At 42.6% G+C, this 20,702-nt stretch overlaps 2 protein-coding genes across 2 annotated transcripts; both read right to left on the reverse strand.

Annotated features, from left to right (window-relative positions):
* Nucleotides 1–1,497: 1,497 nt before the first annotated feature.
* On the reverse strand, nt 1,498–13,092 carry wdr31 (WD repeat domain 31). The gene is made up of 9 exons (XM_063195052.1): nt 12,934–13,092; nt 12,216–12,342; nt 11,771–11,845; nt 10,874–11,018; nt 10,230–10,330; nt 9,815–9,882; nt 9,260–9,401; nt 4,733–4,895; nt 1,498–3,614 (listed from the first exon to the last, which is right to left on the reverse strand). The coding sequence occupies exons 1-9, from the start codon at nt 12,978–12,980 to the stop codon at nt 3,454–3,456; spliced, it is 1,029 nt and encodes a 342-aa protein (XP_063051122.1). The 5' UTR covers nt 12,981–13,092; the 3' UTR covers nt 1,498–3,453.
* Nucleotides 13,093–15,122: 2,030 nt separating this feature from the next.
* Nucleotides 15,123–20,644, reverse strand: poli (polymerase (DNA directed) iota). Its single transcript, XM_063194386.1, has 10 exons — nt 20,480–20,644; nt 20,255–20,368; nt 19,988–20,152; nt 19,603–19,749; nt 19,156–19,392; nt 18,245–18,423; nt 18,024–18,115; nt 17,687–17,820; nt 17,174–17,376; nt 15,123–16,745 (listed from the first exon to the last, which is right to left on the reverse strand). The coding sequence occupies exons 1-10, from the start codon at nt 20,541–20,543 to the stop codon at nt 15,255–15,257; spliced, it is 2,826 nt and encodes a 941-aa protein (XP_063050456.1). The 5' UTR covers nt 20,544–20,644; the 3' UTR covers nt 15,123–15,254.
* Between the last annotated feature and the right edge of the window lie 58 nt (nt 20,645–20,702).

The following is a 20,702-nucleotide window of genomic DNA, read 5'->3' on the forward strand; positions in this document are numbered from 1 at the left end:
AGTGGGCAGCATGAATCCTGGAAAGAAACTGCTAAAAATTGTACACAGTGCATCATTAAGACTTGTTTTAAAAGTTACTTGTAGAGAGTTACTTGTGCACAATCCCTGGTGCTGAACAAAAAAAAAAAGTATTTTTGGAAAAAAGGTTTGCACACTCCTTTGGATTCTTTTTCTTCTTTAAGTTATTTTTTTCTTCTTTTTATTCATTCGTTCAATGGCAAGCATGATGACGTTTCGACCTCTCGGTCTTCCTCAGATTCACTGACAAACACAGGCTTGACACATTGAGTGCGTTACAATATGCAACCTTGCCTCCTCCACTTGTGCTTGTCTTCTCGTACCAGGACCTAATATGTCATGATGACATCACTGACAACAGCATTATATTTCAATATCTTGCAAAGGCTCAATTGTAGAGTCTTTCTCTCATTTGCAATTGGGATGGTGAATGAAAAACAGTCCCTCAAAAGTTGTTGTGGCTAGGCTGACAGCTGGGAAACTTTTTCGTTTTCTCCACGGAGGAGGGGCCAGGATAGCCTGGCTCTCGCGCAGACCCTTAGTGCTTCGTGCATCTTTGTTAAACTTCGTGAGCTCGCACGGGATGAATATCCATCTGTGTGAGAAACAGGTCAGGGCCAGGAGGCGGGGCGAGGAAACAAGCACAAGTGGAAGGAGGCAAGGCCGCATATTGTAATGCACTCATTATCTACAACACCTGTCTGAAGGGGTGGAGTCGACTCTAACCCTTACAGGTCCAGGATGTAAACCTGTGGAGTGACTAAAGCCATCATCATGCTTGCCATTGAATGAATGAATAAAAAGAAGAAAAAATAACTTAAATATTGATTTAAAAGTTAGACATAATGAACATTAACCATTGTCATCAGCTGTAGCTGCCAGTCTGAACGCACTGTTAAGGCCAACACACACCAGTTCCTACAAAGTGCAGAGCATTGCTCTGCCAATATTTAATTCAATACTATCGTCAATAAAACCCTGCACACCAGCACTGACGTCCGCCAATGTTGGCTAGTTGATTACAATTGAGCTCTATTTTTGTCAGTTCGTGTTAAAATCCATTGTTGGTTTCAACTGCTGCTATGCTTGTTTGCGTCATTAAGTGTGTTGCAAGTGTGCAGAGACAACCGAAATTCTCAGATTCGACATTGCTTCAGAGTGCTGTCGGAACCGGTGTGCGATGACCTTTACTCAGACAACTTTTTCCAACGTGACATTACTACACTAAAAGGTGACATCCACCCCCAATTCACAGTGTTTTAAAGTTAAGAAGCAGACTGTTAATGACCATGCTGTTAGGAAACACTCAGCATTGAGCAAGTCAGCTCTCACTCTATCATGCTGCACATTTTCTGAGAGCAATTAGCATACCATTACCATGCCTCTTATTCATCATGACTACAAAATGTGTTTAATTAATATCAAGGTGCATTTGAAGAACTAAAGATCACAAAAATGGCAGGAAAGGTGTAAGCTGTATTCTCGTCGTACTTGTGGCTCATTATCCTTACTTTGTTTAATTTCTTTTCATTTGCAAACCTTGGTCACAGGAACACATTGCCTTAGCAAAAAGAAAAAGAAAACAATGAAATGAAATGTCTATCTTTTCAGAATAGAATTCAATAGAATATAGTCTTTCAAGGCTAATGTGCCAGACAAATCCTGACCTTTACGCACCAAGATTAACCCTTCAGTGACTATGGTCTCAGATCAACTCAGCTATATCTTTCTTAATAATAACAAAGGTTCATCAAGATGTTGGATCTCTCATGCTGCCATATCAAGCTCCCTCTGACATGATCATAATTCATCTCATGATTAGTCACATGATTTGTTTTCATCATCTGCTTCATCATCATCATCATCATCATCATCATCATCATCATCATCTTGTCATCTTCACCAATGCCACTGCAATTCATAGTTCATGAGTAGTGTTTGTTATGCCACTTTGGCTCATCATCACAGTGTTTGTTTAGTGGCATCGCTGACCACAAAGCAGACTGTAATCCCTGAGCCTGTTAATATGTGAATGCAGCGTAACAGGGCAACATTTGGGGTACCCCCTCCTAACATTTTTCTTTTCCGGACAAGAGAAGGATATCGGTGACAAGAACCAGGTCCCCCAATGATAGTGCTGCTGCCGGTCAAATAACTTGTATGTGAAACATAATAACAAAAAAGTCTTGAAAAGGTCCTGCGCATGCTTGCACTTGACTGAGGTCCCTGAGTTACCCTGTTGGTTGGTTGGTTGGTCTGCCCACTGGTCAGTTCACATGACCTGCCTGTCACAACCATCCCCCCTGTGATTGCAGAATGAGTTCAGTTCGGGACATTATGGCTCAGGAGTAGAGCAGGGGATGAGCCTGGTGGCACAGTACTCATAGTGGAACCATAGTGGCTGTGATGAAGAAAATATAGAAACCAACAAGGGGATGATTCCACACGCTTCTGTGTTGTGATCTGATCCATCAACGGGAGACAGACAGCACATCTCTGTCCAGAGAGACACCGGAGACACCGGAGCAGCACCAATGCAATACTTTCCTTATTTTCATCAAGTGCACAGCATAGGGTCTAACGTCTTGATGGTTGTACCATCTTCATCAGAGTCCATGGACTCTTCTCTCCAATTAACTTAGAAACCACTTTGAGGTTGAGGGGTACGTGTCTGGTTTATTGTAGACCAGAACGAAGGTAGGTTAAGGGGGTGTAGATGTGGATTTGTACTGTGTACCACTCAGAACCACCACAGCTACAACATCCCCACAAGGACAGAAGGTCAGGCAGAGTAGACAGTGAGTAGACGGGGACTTGTATATCACTCAGAACGTGGCTCCTTGACTAAGGTTGAGCATGGGGTCACCAAAATGGTGTGTAAACCTGCTGGAGAGTTTCAACAATCGGCAAAGGGCTTGTGGAGCTAGGGATCTGTGATTAGGAATGCAAGGTCGCTCAGAGCCTAGTGATAACCTTCAGACTGAGGATTGGAACCTGGTTCACAGCTCCTAGATGATAGTAAGGCCTGGTAAATGGGCACATCACTCAGAACCTGGATATGACGGTACAGTAAGCATACCAGTGCCATGGCCTTCAGACCTGGAGAAAGCTAAGTCAGGGATGGTGGTCCTGTAGTTGAACATTGACTTGTAGATCCTTCAGAATAAGGAGAAGAGGATGGGTGTTGTACCAGTGTTGTACCAGTAGCACCATGGTGTGCAGACCTGGAGAAAGGTATGTGTCAGCCAGTGATTTGGGATTCAAGGTCAGGTGACCTTCATGTGTAGGGTGGGTGGTTGGTTCAATCACAACCTGGATATGAGTGTGGATGTGCCAGCACCATAGTGTGCAGACCTGGACGACGACAAGCCAGGGATGGTGGTCTTGTAGCTGGACTTGGTAGATCCTTCAGACGATTTGGGACTACAAGGTTGCTCAGAACCTGGAGAGGACCTTCATGTGTAGGCTGGGCATATAGCTGATCTGCAGGTGGTGCAGGCCCATGTTGAAGCTGGCACACAGCAGGTTGGAGGGGTCCGACGGGGCAAGAGACAACAGGGGCCCGGCGCCGTCCAGAGTCAGAGTGTACAGACACGCTGAGGAGAGGGGAGGAGAGGAGAGGACAGGGTGAGAGAGGAGAGGAGAGGAGAGGAGAGGAGAGGAGAGGAGAGGAGAGGGTGAGAGAGGAGAGGAGAGGAGAGGAGAGGAGAGGAGAGGGTGAGAGAGGAGAGGAGAGGAGAGGAGAGAGGAGAGGAGAGGAGAGGAGAGGAGAGGAGAGGAGAGGAGAGGAGAGGGTGAGAGAGGAGAGAAGAGGAGAGGAGAGGAGAGGGTGAGAGAGGAGAGGAGAGGTGTAGAAGAGGACAGGGTGAGAGAGGAGAGGAGAGGAGAGGAGAGGAGAGGAGAGGAGAGGAGAGGAGAGCAGAGGGAGAGAGAGGAGAGGAGAGGACAGGGTGAGAGAGGAGAGGAGAGGTGTAGAAGAGAAAAGAAGAGAGGTGGAAAGGAGAGATTGGAGGAGAGAGGAGAAGAGGGGAGGGGAGGTATTGGGGAGAGGAGTAGCAGAGATAAGAGGAAAGGAGAGGAGGGAATGGTTATGATAGGATAAAGAGGAGGATGGAGGAGAGAGGAAGAAAAAAGGAGTCGAGGTAGAAAGTAAGAGTGGAGACAGAGACATGAGAGACAGAAAGTTAAAGCGACTGGGTTTTCCATAAACCTGATTTGAATGCTATTTTGCCTACTTGCCATCAACAACGCAAGCTGTTTTACAAGTTTGACCAGCAGTTACTTGTGAATAACAGAATGAAAGAAGGACCATGTCCATGACCTTTAAAATGATACATTACATACACACACCTAATGGTATACTATAAAGGGGACAAGACTGGAAAATTGAATTGTATTTACTGGTAGATCATACCCTAATCTAGGGTACTTTGCATTTATCCACATCTTGTGTATTTCTGACTATGTCCTTTATTGTATAAGGGCATCTGCTAAATGAAATGTAATGCAAGGAAATGTATTAACTGCCAATGCCCCATAGGGCAGAGTTGTATGAAGTAGAAGTAGAAGTATGTTATGGATGTAATTACAATGCCAGTGGTATCATATTACATAGTTGCAGTTATGTAACATCACACAACTAGGGATCTAATTATATTTGTAACAGCACCACTACTTCTATTTGACACAACTCTGTCATTTAGTGTGGCGTTACCTCCGCTGTTCATGTCCCAGAGTTTGACGGAGCAGTCGTGCGAGGAGGACGCCACCATGGCTCCGCAGTCGGGGCCACGCGGCAGGAACACACAGCACGCCGTCGACTGCTGATGGCCTCGGTACTCCACCACCTTGCAGCCAGGCTGCCTCAGGTCCCACAGCTGGAGGTCACAGAGACACAGAAGGAGGACATAATCTCACATAGCTAGGCTATTAGTACTAGCAGCTGTTCTTTAACTTATTTGGGTATTGTCTCTTGTAATAGTATTTTGTATTATTTATTTTTAAAATGTGTGAAATATCGTTGACTCTATAATTTTACAACTGTGTACTATAACTGTGTATTTTTAGTTTTGTTTTAACATTATCTTTTTTAAGGAACATCGAACCTGTCAAGGGACAAAAGATGGAAATATGTAAACGTGTACACAACAGAGTACAGAGGGCTGCACATCCAAAAAAAAAACGTCTGACCTGGAAGCAGGACTACCAAATGACAAGATAAAACTGAAAAACATACAGCTTTAACCAGGATTTTTCTACTCCCACTTTCTTATTGTTTGCGAAACAAAAAATGCGGGAGTAGGCAAATCCTGGTTGAAAAATACTTTTTTTCAGTTTCATCTTCACAGAGACACAGAGACATGTGTAAATCATTAACCAAAACAGATCGAAATAGATGCCAAACAGAACGGAAATACAAACAAAAATGGCTGACTGAGGTGTCCCAACTGTAGATTACAGATACAGATTACAGATCATGACATCATATGACAAAACTGTAGATTACAGATACAGATTACAGATCATGACATCATATGACAAATAAAACACAGCAGTAAGTTTCAGAGATACTGAGACATCAGGTCAGGTTGGGTTTATTTATTATGCTCCACCAGGGATAAATGAGTCTACAGTGTAGTCATTCACTGTTATTTAAGGTTACTGTAAATACATCATATACAAAGACAGGGACAGAGGTGTAGACACAGGCACCCAGACATATGTGGTTCTAACCCACTGTCCTGGGCCAATCTATGGCATTTGTTATATTAAGACATGTCAATCATGTTATGCCAAACAAAAAGTATGTCTAACAAAACCTGGCTGTCTTAACTTCCACGACTGTATGATACAGAGATGGAGTCACATTACATTACATTTTATATTACACTTAGCTGACACTTTTATCCAAAGTGACTTACATATACAGGGTATACGTTACAGTGCCTGGAGAAAAGTTGGGTTAGGTGCCTTGCTTTGGCTCAAGGGCACTTCGTCAATGGATGGAGGTGCAGGGATAGGTAATGTAAGGGTGGGATTCGAATTTGCAACCCTCTGATCTTGAAGACCACCTCCCTAACGATAAGGCCATGGCTCCCAGATATGTACATGTAGAAACTTGTTATTATGCCATGTAGGGATGCAAACGATTAATCGATTAAAAAAACATTAATCAAAAATAACAATTAATCGACAATTCAACTGACAAGAGACCCAGGTGAAAGGGGCATGTGTAGAGTGTGTGTGAAGAGGGGTGTGAACAGTGGGAATATTTAAATCACCTTTGGATAAAGAATTGGAATAGAATTCATTTTAAATGTGGTATTTTATCTCAATTTTTAATGTCTTTTTTCGAGAAACATTGAGATTTTGGGGGGAAAACGCTGCTTATCAATTAATCGTAAGTCGATCGATAAGGCTATCAACTAATGATTAATGAATGAATCAATAGTTTGCATCCCTAATGCCATTTTTATGGCTCATCTATTACTTGATATTCCTGCCGTGGGATTCACATCTGCAACCATCTGATCTTTAGGCCACCTCCCTAAACATTAGGCCATGACTACCCAGACATGTACCTGTATAAGTCATTATTATGCCACGTGTATGGTTCATCTATTACTTGATATTCCTGCCTCACATATGTGCACACATATGACATTTACAAACAGACATTTACAATTTCATCATTATAAAGCTGTAATATACATTTACAGGCATATGACAGTCGGTCCTTTTGACAATGTAAAATAAAACTCTTTTTTCTTTCATATTTCTTTTTATTCTTTCCTAATGGTGATGTAACTGGTCAGCACAGTCAGTTGGCATTTAGTTGAAAGCCACAAGTTCTGCTTTTCACAAAAAGGAGGAATTTGGTAGATGTTACTTTTCTGCTGACACTACACAATACCTACGGTAAAGCTCACCTTTCCCGTTTACAAGTGCTTTTGAACGGGACACATTGAGAACAAGCTAAGCCCAAAACATTTGTTTTTCCACCCTTGCTTGTTGACATTTTGCTCACCTTTCATCCCTAAATACAAACATTCTTTGCATGAGCCTTTGAATAGTATGCCTCTCCTTGCAACAGGTTACTTAAGGTTGACTTCATTACTTTATACATAACGTCACTACAGTATGTCTGTCTGTTGGTCGGAAACCGGTTTGCTTTTTTTGGAATATTTGCAAGCGTCCACAATGTCAGACAGACACAGTACTGTAGCCCATGCAATAATGAATGTGATCTTCTGTGGGTGGAGTATTTGTTTAGACATTCTGTTTCCCCAACCCCACTATTTGCGCACATGTGCACCACATATCACATAGCATTTGGAAAAACGATGCAGAAAAAAAAAACAAATTTGCCCACATCTTTTACATATGCTTTTTGCTCTGATGATGTAGCTGGTATGGGCTCTTCCTGGTGACCTATTTAAATCTCACATATGAGAACTGTTCATAGTGGCTCATTATACCAGACAGTGACTATATACAAACCCCAACTCCGATGAAGTTGGGACGTTTGGTAAACAGTGAATAAAATCAAAATGCTATCATTTTCAAAACATTCAATCTATTCACTAGATGGAGAATAGTGAAAAGACAACATATTAAGTGTTAAAACCGAGAAAAAATATTGTTTTGGGGGACATATGTACTCATTTCTAATTTGAAAAATCCAACACGTCTCAAAAGAGTTGGGACGGGGATCAGTGAAATTTAGTAAACATCCAAATAAGATAAAACAACAAAGAAGAACATTTCAAAATGAATTGTACTGACGGACAATATAGGTGTCCAGGTATAAGATCATCACAGAGAGGCTGAGTCACTCAGAATTAAAGATGCAAAGGGAATAATTACCATAGTTATTACATACATTTTTGAATTCCCTTTGATTTACCACGATTGAGTGTATATAAGACATATTTTTGTTAATAAAATCATTGTATAGGTTCATGACATCATGAAATATATATTGGCTGTAGTCTCACTCTAATTCCTGGAGTGCTAGAGCTATTGAAAATTGACCATATTAAGAATGCTTAATGCATGAAAATGACACAGGGGTTTAACATTCTCCTAAGCACCTGAGCTCACTTGAAATAGACCCAGAAGACATGGGAAACTGTCCTTTGCTTACAGAAGTCAGCAGAAGTTGTAGAAGTCCATTCTTTTTGACAATAATAGAGCATTGCACATCCTGTGCTACAGTGAAAATGGACCATCCAACTTGTGTTAGTGCTAGCTTCAAAAGTCAGCCTCCATGATGGCATGCGGATGCAGTAGTGCATTGGTTAAGATGTTCTCACTCATCTGTAGAGTTAAATACAGTGCTGAATGGTATAAATGGGTTTTAAACAGCATGAAAAGCCACTCATGCATTATATTTTGAAGGGAGATCTTCGATTACTGCCACATATTAAGGTCAAATTGCATTCTCTACTATGTTTTAACAGTTTGGCTCCATCATAAGGACCAGCATGTGATAAAATGGTGGGTTTTTGGTCAAGACCTGTCACACTGTAAGCACTACAGAAAGGAAAACATTGCAAAACATGACAAGGAATACACCCACCATTTAAGCTGGTGAAATCATGTCCAAGATAGGAATTAACACTGTTTTTTATATAAAATCATCTCATCGGTTTAGTATTTAACTGTTAAGTGTTGTCTTTTGTTTTGTTTTTAGTCTTCCTCGACATTTGCTGCCATTTATTGTCCCCGTCCCAACTCTTTTGAGACGTGTTGGATTTCTCAAATTAGAAATGAGTACATATGTCCCCCAAAACAATATTTTTTCTCGGTTTTAACACTTAATATGTTGTCTTTTCACTATTCTCCATCTAATGAATAGATTGAGTGTTTTGAAAATGATAGCATTTTGATTTTATTCACTGTTTACCAAACGTCCCAACTTCATCGGAGTTGGGGTTAGTACACTTTGACAGTGACTATATAAAAGGCCAACAAACATGCCCACAGAGCACACTCACAACACACATAACAAACACACACACACACACACACACACACACACACACACACACACACACACACACACACACACACACACACACACACACACACACAATTTGTGCAAAGCTAGCGTATCCAGGAGTTCTGACTGACACACACAAATACCCACAGACGCACAAACGCACACACATTTGCACTCACAGTCACACACACAATCTCTCTTTCTCTCTGTCTCTCTCACACACACATGTGTGCGTACCGTGGCTTCGCATCCTTGTCCGCTGACTCCGTTGCTGCTTGAGAGCACGTGGTAGCAGTCGGAGCTGATGTCACAGTGCGTCTGGATCTGGCGCTTGGTGGGGAACGTGTGGGTGACCTGCCATGTACGGCTGTCCCACACCCTACAGTGGAATAGAACAGACCGCCATTTTTTAAAAGTATCCTTTAGGCTTTCAGAGGTTCGGGAAATGTCCTCTGGCCGGAATCGAACCCGGGTCCCCAGCATGACAGTACAGTGGTTAAGCCATTAGAAAGCCACGGCCAAAGCCAGAAAAGACCTATTATTTCATTGCTTTAGGTATATTAGAATTTCAGCAGCAACGTCGAGAGAGAGAGAGAGAGAGAGAGAGAGAGAGAGAGAGAGAGAGAGAGAGAGAGAGAGAGAGAGTGTCAGTGAGTGAGTGAGTGAGTGCGTGAGTGCGTGAGTAGCACACATTGTGACAACCAATTGTAGAACATCATTTTTCATCACACATGACTTTTATCCTGAAATACTGTAGATGTGAAATAATGTGCTCCCTAAAATGTTACTAACCTTACTGTTTTGTCCTCAGAGGTTTGAACTATTGTTGTACTACCTGGAACCCAGCACGCATGAGTCACCTAAAGAAAGAAAGCATCAGACAAATACACTTATTGACAAGGAGTGTGATTCCATCAATGTTTTACTTTGACAATAGGGACTGACATGGTTAAAAATGTCAATTTCTTTGTCAATAATTTAGTTGTAATTGAGAATTAGCCAGTGAAAAACATTCACAGACATAAAGCAAATTTATAGGCAGTATAGTATAGTAATTTTGATTTTTTTAAATGTATAGCAAAATGCACAGAAAATAGATTTTTACTGTTATCGCAACTTTTCTGTTATAAACACTGACCCTGCCCATTAGTCAAGACACGCACTCAAAGTACTGTGGGAAATGTAGTACAATCAACATGCAACTAACCAGGTTTCGTGAGATGGTGCTCTTCTGAAGACAGTCTCCAGACTCAATGTCCCAAAGGCACATGGAGTTGTCACGTGACCCAGTGCACAGCTTTCTGCCATCTATGAAAAAAAGTATACAGATAAATACATATACTCACTGTATCATAACACAGTAAACAATACACAACTGTATCATTCATAAGCAAAGAGCTTACTGACAACCAACCAGTAATGTGTGAATACACGCCTAAAAAGGATTGATATTGCTTAACAAGTCATTTACACAGTCAGTTAGGCATATACACAGTCAATTAGGCATATCCACAGTCAATTAGACATATAGTAGTGTAGTAGTGTCTATCATATTAACCATATTCTGGGGTGTGTTACAAGTTTTCGTTATTAATTCGCTTAATATACAATACAATATCTTTTATTTGTCATTGTGACAAGCACAACGAAATTGTGCATTCCTTGTTGAAGCAAAAATAAATCAAAATAAAAAATAAAATAAAAAATGGAATAAAAAGAATGGTATGTATATAAAAACTATGCTTTTGATGCAAAATTCAGTTCTGTGATGGGCACTGCATAGAAACTGTTTTTCAGTCTGCTTGTCATTCATTAATTGCTCATTAGCCCTATTTACAATTAGGGTCCCACCTGGGCTGACTGCTAGTCCGTTGACCACTAGCTCATGGCCAAAGAACTCCTGCACGGGTTCTGCATCATCCCCCATCTGCCACATGAGGGCGCACTTGTCCCGGGAGGCACTGAAGAGCCACGTGCTGCCATTGAGAGAGGTCACCTGGGGAACACAAGGCGGAAAATTAGGACATGGTTATTACGAAATGTTTTGTCAACAGGCATGGTGACATGCATCTCATCTGGGGGAATATGGAGCAGGTAGCAAGGGGCACTAAGGGGCACTAAGGGGCATTAAAGGGCCTTGTCTCCCTGTATTCATGGCTGTCTGCCCTTTGTGTCTGCGCTTTATTGTTGAGTTTTTGCCCATTGTATGTCCTTGATGTTGGGCTTGTTTTGGGGGGTTACAGAGCTGGGATGAGGGCACTGAAGAGTCTCCAGTGAAGACCACATGCTGCGCAGTAGGCTGCTTAACCCATTGATGCATATGGCACCTGCAAAAAACCTGCAAAAAACGCCTGCTGAATGCTTAAGCCCTTGTTGGGAAAGTTGCCCTCAGCCTATAAAAACCTAAATATCTCAGCCTCTGATGCACACAAAAAACATGAAATAAGACCCTCATCTTGCATTAGCATGTGTTCGTTCAGCTGTAACACCCACATTTTTATTTTTAAAACCTAAAATCTCAAGAGCCTGAACATATACGAGTCATCAGGCTAAAATGGGTTAAACTGGTGGGGAGGGAGGGAGGTGGTGGGCAGGAAAATTGGGGTGGGTTAGAATACAGTAACACACAGTGAACATTGACACATAAATATGATTCCTTACAGTTTATACCCATTATGACCACGCCACAAACATCAACACTTACACAGCAGCAACAAAAAATAGCAACAAGAAAAAAAATTTGGTTACCTTGGTGACCTCTCTGCTGTGACCATAAAAGGTCTGGCATCGCGTTCCGCTTTTCCAGTCGTACACAACAACTGCCTGTGACATACAAGAGGGTCAAGAATTGGCAGCCTCAGCTCTTAAGAATAGGCTACATGACCTGCTAGTAGAACTAACTGTGCTTAAAACATTAGGGGTTTAGTGGAATCAGGGCAAATAATGTGCCATACAGTATGTAGGGAATTAAACATCCCCATCTGGCAACTACAATAAACATTCAGAAAATGTTAATTTCAGAGCTTCTTATTTGGGACACAGTATATAAAACTATGGTTGTGAAAGGGGATGCACAGAAAAGATAGTGTGGCTCGCCCCATGTAAGGGGGGTTTGGCTGAAATATAACGCTATATGGGGGGCTTTTTAACCCCTGGACTAGAGGGACATGCTACTGCCACGGGCCCTGCTCACCTGGTCATTCCCCCCCGACACGCAGAGTTCAGAGGTCAGGCTGATGACACAGTTGACGGCGTCGTTGTGAGCAGGCTCATACTGCACCACCTGAGGGGCCACAGGCTCACCGCTCTCCCTGCCAGCTCTACAGAGGAAGGGTACAGCAATACGTTTCACCAACAACATCATAAAAATAATACACACACACGCACACACACTTTTAGAGGGCTCTCACCACTTTCCCTGCCAGCTCTACAGAGGAACGTTACAATAATAACCTTTATCAACATCAAAATAATACACACACACACACGCACACACACATACATACACACACATACACACACACACACACACACACACACACACACACACACGCACACACACATACACAAATGAGAAAGCCCACCACTATCCCTGCCAGCTCTGCAGCGAATCATCAATATCATCATCATCTTGAGTCCACGAATGTTGATATTTTTCAATGGGGATTTCTTAACCTTTACGGTACTTATAAACACTAAATAAAAATAAAAACCCTGGAGCACCTACATCTCTGTCCCTGGCTACGCTGCAGAACAGAGGAGAGGCAACGCACGCACGCACGCACGCCCTTCTGCCCGCCCACACACCCGCCCGCCAACACACCCACACACACACACACACACAGAGGGTGTGCAGATATTTCAGTTTCATTATTTATTCTGTGACAATTGTTCTCTTGGCAGTGCTTTACCTGTATCGCTCTGAGCGTTTGCGTAGCTTGCTCTGCAATTTCCCCATGCCTGATGCCCGGATGAGAGCTCAGCATCACCTACTCCAGGATAACGGCTGAGGACCACCAACCATAGGAGCAACACTCACACAGCCACCACCACCACAGCTTACACCCCCAGTGCCTGCCAAAATAAGATAAATAAACAGTGGATAAAGCAGATAAATAAACAGTGTTAATACACAGAATAATGCATTAGGCTAAAGGAGAAGAATAAACCAAATAGGAAATACAGGACACAGGCACAGTGCATCAATATAACCATCAAAAAAATGAATACAATCACATCAAGACCACAATCAATGGCAATATAGTCATACTGTGATATACAGCATCATGGCTTAAAAATTAACAAGTTACCATACAAAGATATTTATTTTATTTTATTTAAGAAAAAAAGCTGGAGCCATATCACATCTTAAAAATGATGTGGAAGAAGTAAAGACTACAGCTTACAGCGGACAGCAGCATCCTCAAAACTACACGATATTCTTTGTAGTGCTATACATTGTAGGCTACAGTACAATTGGAGGGTAGTGCAGGGGGGACACATACCATCCGGTAAAACACAACCTGCGTGCCCCCAATGTAACGTAGTGGATGATGATACCACTGACACGATGTTACCCCCACACGCGACAACACAGTAGCACAGTGACTGAGAACATAGTCTAGCCTACATGTGGACAAGGAAATCCTATTACCCAGAATTAGCCTGCTGCCACAGCATTAGGGCGCCGTTTTAAGATGGCATTCCGACACCGACACATATCACGTTTTCTATATGCAGATACAATAATAGGCATACCAGTAGCATTAATCAAGCAATAGTTCTAGTTGTAATTAATATCTGGAGCCATACACATCTCACGTAGCCTGTGCAAGCGCAAAAGTACAGCAGTGGCAGCTTGAATGGATTACACAACGGTCTCAAATCATGACCACTCATACTTGTTACTTCTACTGTGCTGTGCTCGTGCTGTTACAGTAGCATGCCTTGCTAGTCTAATAATTTTAATATCTACAAGGGCTGACTTCTAGTTTACCACAACAGGTTATCCCAATAGCCAACGTATGCACATATATCTAAATCAGGTTTATTGCCAAATATACAAAGCAAGTCGTTGTAGGCTACTGTCAAATATGGAACACGAAATGTAGCGTTACAATGTATTCTGCACTGTAGAATGTATCAACTTAACGAACGTTTGCTACAGTGTAACTAAAGCCATTTGACTTGCCTTGGCAGGACCCTTTCGCGTACCCCACTGTTTACTTTAGCCAGCTAACAACACCGTTTCATGTCGTGAAATCCTTTCCTTTTGCTGCATTCCCTTGGCAAAAAAAAAACATTTGTCATGTCACGAAAATGTATTAGCCGGCGACGGTGCAACTACACATTTCTTTTGGTGGTTTTCATCAATATGCTGCAGTGCAAAGATCCAGAATAAGAACTTTCTTGCAGAACTCGGCTTCCTTGCTTTCCCTAGCGACGCTTTGTGTGTAACTAGGCTAGGTCTGGTCACATGGTGCAGTCAGATCAGGGTGGGGTGGGAGAGACATGAGCTGTTGCAGATGTCAGTAGGCAAACTGCAGAACTGCTTTTTGCATTGAAGTCTGGCTCTACCTACAGGTCCACTAGATCAGGCATCCACACCAGTGCAGCCATGACTGCTTTCCAGCAACATCTGTGATTTTCTGATGATATACATCATGTGTGAATTTGGGGAAATATCCGTATAGGGCATTTTCTAGGGGGGGACACAGTTCTATATCATCCAAACCTGGCTCTACCTTTGAAAAACAAACAAACAAACAAACTACAATAGGCTACATTGTAGTCCACACAACCATAAACAGTCGCCACCTTGAGGTAATATGACTTGAAAGAGAGCTTGGGAGCTTAGCCTAGATAGGTTTAAATGCCCTCCTCTACCTGTCTGGATAGATTACCATTGGCAACAGGTGACTCACTTCATAATGACTCACTCATGTTGTAGTAACATTATTATTACACAGGCTAATGAGATCACACAGAGGCATTAACACATTAACACACAAGAACATGTAGGCTATGACGTGTTCATATTGACATAGAGTATAGTCATTTCTTTTTGACCACAGAAGCCACTAACTAAAACACAATCAGATGCAAAATAGGTAGATACTTTATTAACAAGATATGTTATTTCAACAGAGTTAACAGAACAAAATAAATCAAAGTCAGAACACTATGTGGCAAAACCACTGCATGAATGGGAAAGTAGCCTTTTCATTGAGACTCAGCTCGGTTTAAAGTACTTCAGCAGGCTGTTCGCCTGACCAGCTTTGGGAGGTTTTCTGTCTTTGGTGGTAGTAGAAGGGGTTCTGTCCAGTGCCTGTGCCTTCGCTGGCTTTTTGGTGCTTGGCATCTTCAGCGCTGGCTTCTGCTGCCTCCACTCTGCCAGAAGTTCTCTCTGCAGCTCTGGGGGAAGCTCAGAAAACACTGTGGGGTCCACATTCAAAGGAGGGCCACTAGAGGGTAGTGGCGAAGACAACGAGACACTAGGCTCGACTCCTGAAGGTTCCCCTGCCATCCTGCTATCGCTTTTGTTGCTACTGTGGCTTTCAGTCTGCTGATGACACGTGTTTGTACATGTTTCTCTGCTGGTAGAGAAAAACAAACCACCACCACCACCACCTCCTACACCAATAGTCTCTTTAACAGGCTCGGCATTCGACGGGTGGTCAGAGGGCTGATGGGAACATGCAGTAGGTTCCATATTTGGGTGTTTCACATCGTCTCCAGAGCTGTTGCTGCTCTCCGTTGGCAGATTACTCCTGCGCATTGGTGTCTCTCTGAGTGGGGAGAAAAACAAACCACCACCACCACCAAAACTTGATTCTCTGACAGTCAGGTCGACATTCGAAGGATGTCCAGAGGTTAATTGAGAATACACCTTAGACTCCATATCAGAGTGGTGCTCAGACTCGGCCGTCCTACTGCCGTTGGTGTTTACAGACTGCAACTGTCTGCGTGTGGAGAAAAACCCACGGCCAGCACCACCACTACCACCACCACCACGACCACTAGCCTCTGTGACTCGCTCATCGCCTTGACCTGAACCAACAGAGGTAGTCAGGATGCTGGCTTGCTGCAGCAGCAGCAGTGGGCCTGACTTGGTATTGGTCTGGGCGGTCTGCCCATGACTAGAGGAACCCAGGGTGGCTGAATGTCTGCTAGTGGTGTGATTGTAGCGATGTTCTCCATCTTGGAAGACAGAACCTGTAACTCCAGTGGCCGATGATGGGCTGGTACTGATAGCGCTGCGATTGCACCCATGTTCTCCAGACTGGAGGCTAGTAGCACCTGTGACCCCGGTGGCTGATTGACTGCCATTGATAGAGCTGTGATTGTACCCATGTTGTGTTCGGAAGCTGGACAGCAGCTCCTGTTGAATGCTTTCAGGGAGGTGTCGGAACACCTCTGGGTCCACGTCCGGAGGCAACTGGCTAAGGACCGTGTCGTCCTCTTGGGAGGGACTCGGTGGTTCATTGGGACCATTTGGGGTTACTGACTCCTGTGGACATCTTGGAGGAGCTAGAGGCTGTTTGGCAGGGAGTTGAGTAGGCTTGAAAAGGTTCAGTAAAGTAGGTTTGGTCTCCTCTGCTTTCTGAGTTGGGATTTTATGGGATGTGTCCTTCCCAAAAGGAGTGAAGCCCTTAGGAAGACTTGCAGTGGAGGTGTGCCGGATCATGTGTGGAGGAGGCTCATCAACAGTCTTGGGGGTTTCCTGAGAAAACAAACATGTACAAATTGGAGAAAATTTCAATGAATGATTTGTTATTTACTGTAAGAGTTAGCAAATTGCATATAGTATGTTACAACAGAAGTTCACAGAGCAAAGCATATGTAGATGACGCATGACAAGAACATCATTCAACCTTCAACTGCAATTCTATTATTCCTAGAGTATGGTCAGATTTTTATGGTTATGCCATTTGGAGCTGGAGAGGTAAAAGTCAAAGTTTGAAAGATACATGTATGCCAATTTCTATTGTCTCCTCCAGATGGCACAAAAGAGCCATAGAAGAACCAACAATGAGACATTCAGATTCAACAATACAGGTCAATAAAATAAAACTCCTGTCCATAATTCACACTTACTTGAGGCAAATTATAGGACTTGAACATTAACTCTAATGTCCAGAAGCCAATTACCTGTTGCTGTGACCCTTGCAGAACTTTCTTGGGTGATTTCTGTGTGAAGAAGGACGTTATGGCTGCCCTGCTGTCGCTCTTGGCATGCAGGTTGCTGAAGCAGACGTTGATCAGGGTGAGGTGAAAGGGGCTGTTTGTGTCCACCATCTTGTGGAAGAGCTTCATGCCCATGTTCACAAGCTGGGCCAACACATCGCTGCTACCTGATTGGTACATGCAACACGTGAAATAAACAGATATATAATTTATTTTGGACTCCTTTTATATTGTGATATACACTAACATGTGACAAACACAACATTACAAATGAAACAAACATGGATAACTTCAGAAACAGACAGACAAAAATCTTTGAGTTTAGTTGACAAAAATTATTACCAGTATATGCAAGTACCATTCACATGCATGTACTACATTAGTTAAAAATGATTGTGTTGTTAAAATGAAGAAACTAACGTAATGTATCCACATATGTATGTTCTTGTACTGAAACATATGTCAGAGGAACAGCACCTGCAGTGATTTTCTGAGCGATGTGATTGGGTATGGGACACTGTCTGCTCTCGCGGCTGAAGTAGCGATTGGTTGCTGAGAAACGTCTGATTGTCAGGCGGAAGGTGGATGGCTGCCTTCCATCCTTCTGCATTCTAGAGCAGTAAAGAAGAGAATTGGTCCCGTTAACACGCCGAGTTAGTTTAACCACTAGATTAATACAGTATGCCTATGAGACTTTAATCATCATACAGTTTCTGCGTAAAACAAAATGGAACGGCAAAAACTCAAAAGGTTAAATAATACAGCCCTGGGATTTGCACATTGTCAGCATTTTAGATACATATTAGGAACCTGCCTTTCAGTGAGGCTCGTCAAAAGCTCCTCAACCTTCTGCAGAACCTCTGTTGTAGAAGACATCTTCTTGAAGGAGTCCTCATCACTAAGTGACTAGAAAAAAACAATAAAAACAAGCTGTTGGTAATATATCAATGAAAAACCTCCATGACAAACAAATAAAAAAAATGTTATAATACTAGAAGATAATACAACACTATGATGTTTTTTTCCCTGCAGTACCTGTGGGGGTCCAGCAGGGGTCACTGGTGAGTTATCAATGCCCTGTGCCAGGTTCTGAAGCCGCAGAGCAGTGGCAGCCCCAAATTCCCGCGCTAACTCAGCAGAGGGGAAGCACTGAAGGTCCCTCACCGTAGCCAGCCCAAGAGCCTTCAGCCTGTGGCCAGTGCTGTGTCCTATGCCTGCAGAGTAGGTAGTGGCTAGTGGGTAGTGGACATAGACCAGCTGGTTGAACATAAACATGTCAAAAATTGCCTAATCTCTGTCTTTTTATTTTTAACAATAATTCATTTCAAGGTGATGTAATTCAGAGTAGAATGCAAAAAACAGAGCAGATGTTTGAACAGAAGGAATTGGGTATATTGCATGCAAAACAGCTGCGCACATTCCAAAGGAAAAATAGACCATTTGCAAAATGTGTAAATATTTTAAATGCAATGTAATTGTCTGTTATTATGTAGCTCAATTCTGCAACAGTCCCATCCACCCACTTCTTTCTAGTTGCATTGCAGTGTGGTTGCACATACTATTGAATAGCGTCTGATATGCATCCTTTTGCCATTCTATCAATCATTAAGTTACTTGAAAACAATGTCAAGCATTTTTGTGAGTCGGGATATAACGCATACAGAGTTCTATGTTATGGATATTTGGCTTTTAGTAGAACTTGAGAAAGTGATTTAGTTGAAAGAGAGCGAGAGTAAGGTATCCGCTACTGTGACCCTGTGCTTGAATATGAGGCTGAGGATGAGGATTTGTGCAAGGTTATTTTTAAAAGTTCATCTTGACATACAGGTATCACCTCAATGCCAAATATCCCCAAAATTTTGTGTGAACAGTATTATACTCAACCAAGAGCTTTCTCGTTACGTACATTGCTACTATTGAATAGTGTCCCACCCCTGGATACTTACCAGGCACCCTGCGGACCCCGCTGAGCCTGGCCATGATGTCGGGCGTGCTCTCTGGCAGCAGAGTGGTCTGCTGGTTTGGCTTGAACGTGCCCGACACCAGCTTTGCCAGGAGCTTGTTGGTGGCGATGCCAGCACAGGAGGTGAGTGCCAGGCTGCTCTTGAGGGCCTCCCTCAACTCAGCAGCCAGCTGAGAGGCAACAGCCAGCCTGGGGTGTTCACTTGCACATACTTCTGAGGCTTAAAAACAAATTATTATATTAAAATTGATAATATTGTGGATTAATCGAAGCAATAGTTTATCATAATTGACAATCAGGGATGAGATAATCCCAACAAAGTAGCTCCACCATTTGTACTTCTTGTACTCATCACTTTACCGTTTAAGTAAAGTGAGGATGGTTAGATTGTGTCAAATCACAATTGGTTTAAATGTTGAGGTTCACTCACATTCCTTATTGTAAACGTGACCGCTGAAGGTCAGGTCTGTGAGTGAGTTAGTTTGCCTTATCCTGGTGTCCACCATGTCGGTCACATCCACAAAGTTCTCATCGAAGCCCAGTCTCTCCACCAAGGGGCAATAGGACATTAGGAGCTCTAAAGATGGGGCAGAAGAAAGACCTTGCATTAGTGAAACGTGATTTCAAACGCTATAAAAAAAAGACTATAAAATAAAAACAATGCTGTAAAAAGCTGGGCGGAATAAAGTAGGCTAAGGTAATTAGGCCTAGATTAAATTAAATTATTATAATATAATAAAATGTTTATTATATAATAATATCGTTATGTTATGGAAGCAACAAAACTTGACGCATAGTTGGAAAGTACTTTCAACCTGTTACTTTGTAAGACATCTCCCTGTAGTGAGTGAGATCTTCCCCTTTCACCAGGACCAGCTGAGGGCATTTCTCCAGGGCATCAGTGACTGACGAGAGTTTTGTCACACCCAAATCTCTGGCCACATAATTGCAAGTCACAATGATGTATTTCTGCTGAATTCCTGAGTGAGAATAACAGAGCGAGTAGCCTTAATTATCAGTTTACGTGGTTGGCTGCTGTAGTTTGAAATAACACGTCAAGTGAGTTGTTTACAACACATTACCTAAAGGTTTGTTACGAAGTGCTGGGTTCCGAATCATCTCCACCTGTGCGTAAAAGCAATCCAAGTCGAAGTGCAGGATGATTCGGGAGGACGAGCTGTGGCTGACAGAGGACCCTGTATTTGAAATTACATGAACTGTTTTGGTCAAGTCAATTTATTGGTAATGAATGTCAGATCCACCTCCTCCAGACCAGTCCATTCCCCCCCTAGCGATGACAGACTTACCAACAACGTGCACATCTGCACATCCGTTCCAGTCTTCGTCCTCATCATCGACGTCCATTTCCATAAAAGGTAGGCTATGCTACATGGATACTCTCACATCAAAAATGTTATGCACAACAAATAAACTACTGCAGTGCAAACTCCTAGCTAGGACAGAGTTCATCAGCAGATTTCTCTCACAACAACTGAACTGAAATTACATCAGACATTGTCTCACTGTTGC

This window comes from Engraulis encrasicolus, chromosome 3 (assembly GCF_034702125.1).
Source record: "Engraulis encrasicolus isolate BLACKSEA-1 chromosome 3, IST_EnEncr_1.0, whole genome shotgun sequence".
Classification (NCBI taxonomy): Eukaryota; Metazoa; Chordata; class Actinopteri; order Clupeiformes; family Engraulidae; genus Engraulis; species Engraulis encrasicolus.

Coding starts and splice junctions, on each gene's coding strand:
- wdr31 (XM_063195052.1), bottom strand. CDS start 12,980: ATGGGGAAATTGCAGAGCAAGCTACGCAAACGCTCAGAGCGATACAG. Junction 10,331..10,873: donor CGGACTAGCAGTCAGCCCAG/GTGGGACCCTAA, acceptor TTTTTTTCATAG/ATGGCAGAAAGCTGTGCACT. Junction 9,883..10,229: donor GCACCATCTCACGAAACCTG/GTTAGTTGCATG, acceptor TTCTTTCTTTAG/GTGACTCATGCGTGCTGGGT.
- poli (XM_063194386.1), bottom strand. CDS start 20,543: ATGGAAATGGACGTCGATGATGAGGACGAAGACTGGAACGGATGTGCA. Junction 20,369..20,479: donor TGCAGATGTGCACGTTGTTG/GTAAGTCTGTCA, acceptor TTTCAAATACAG/GGTCCTCTGTCAGCCACAGC. Junction 18,424..19,155: donor CGGGGTCCGCAGGGTGCCTG/GTAAGTATCCAG, acceptor CCTACTCTGCAG/GCATAGGACACAGCACTGGC.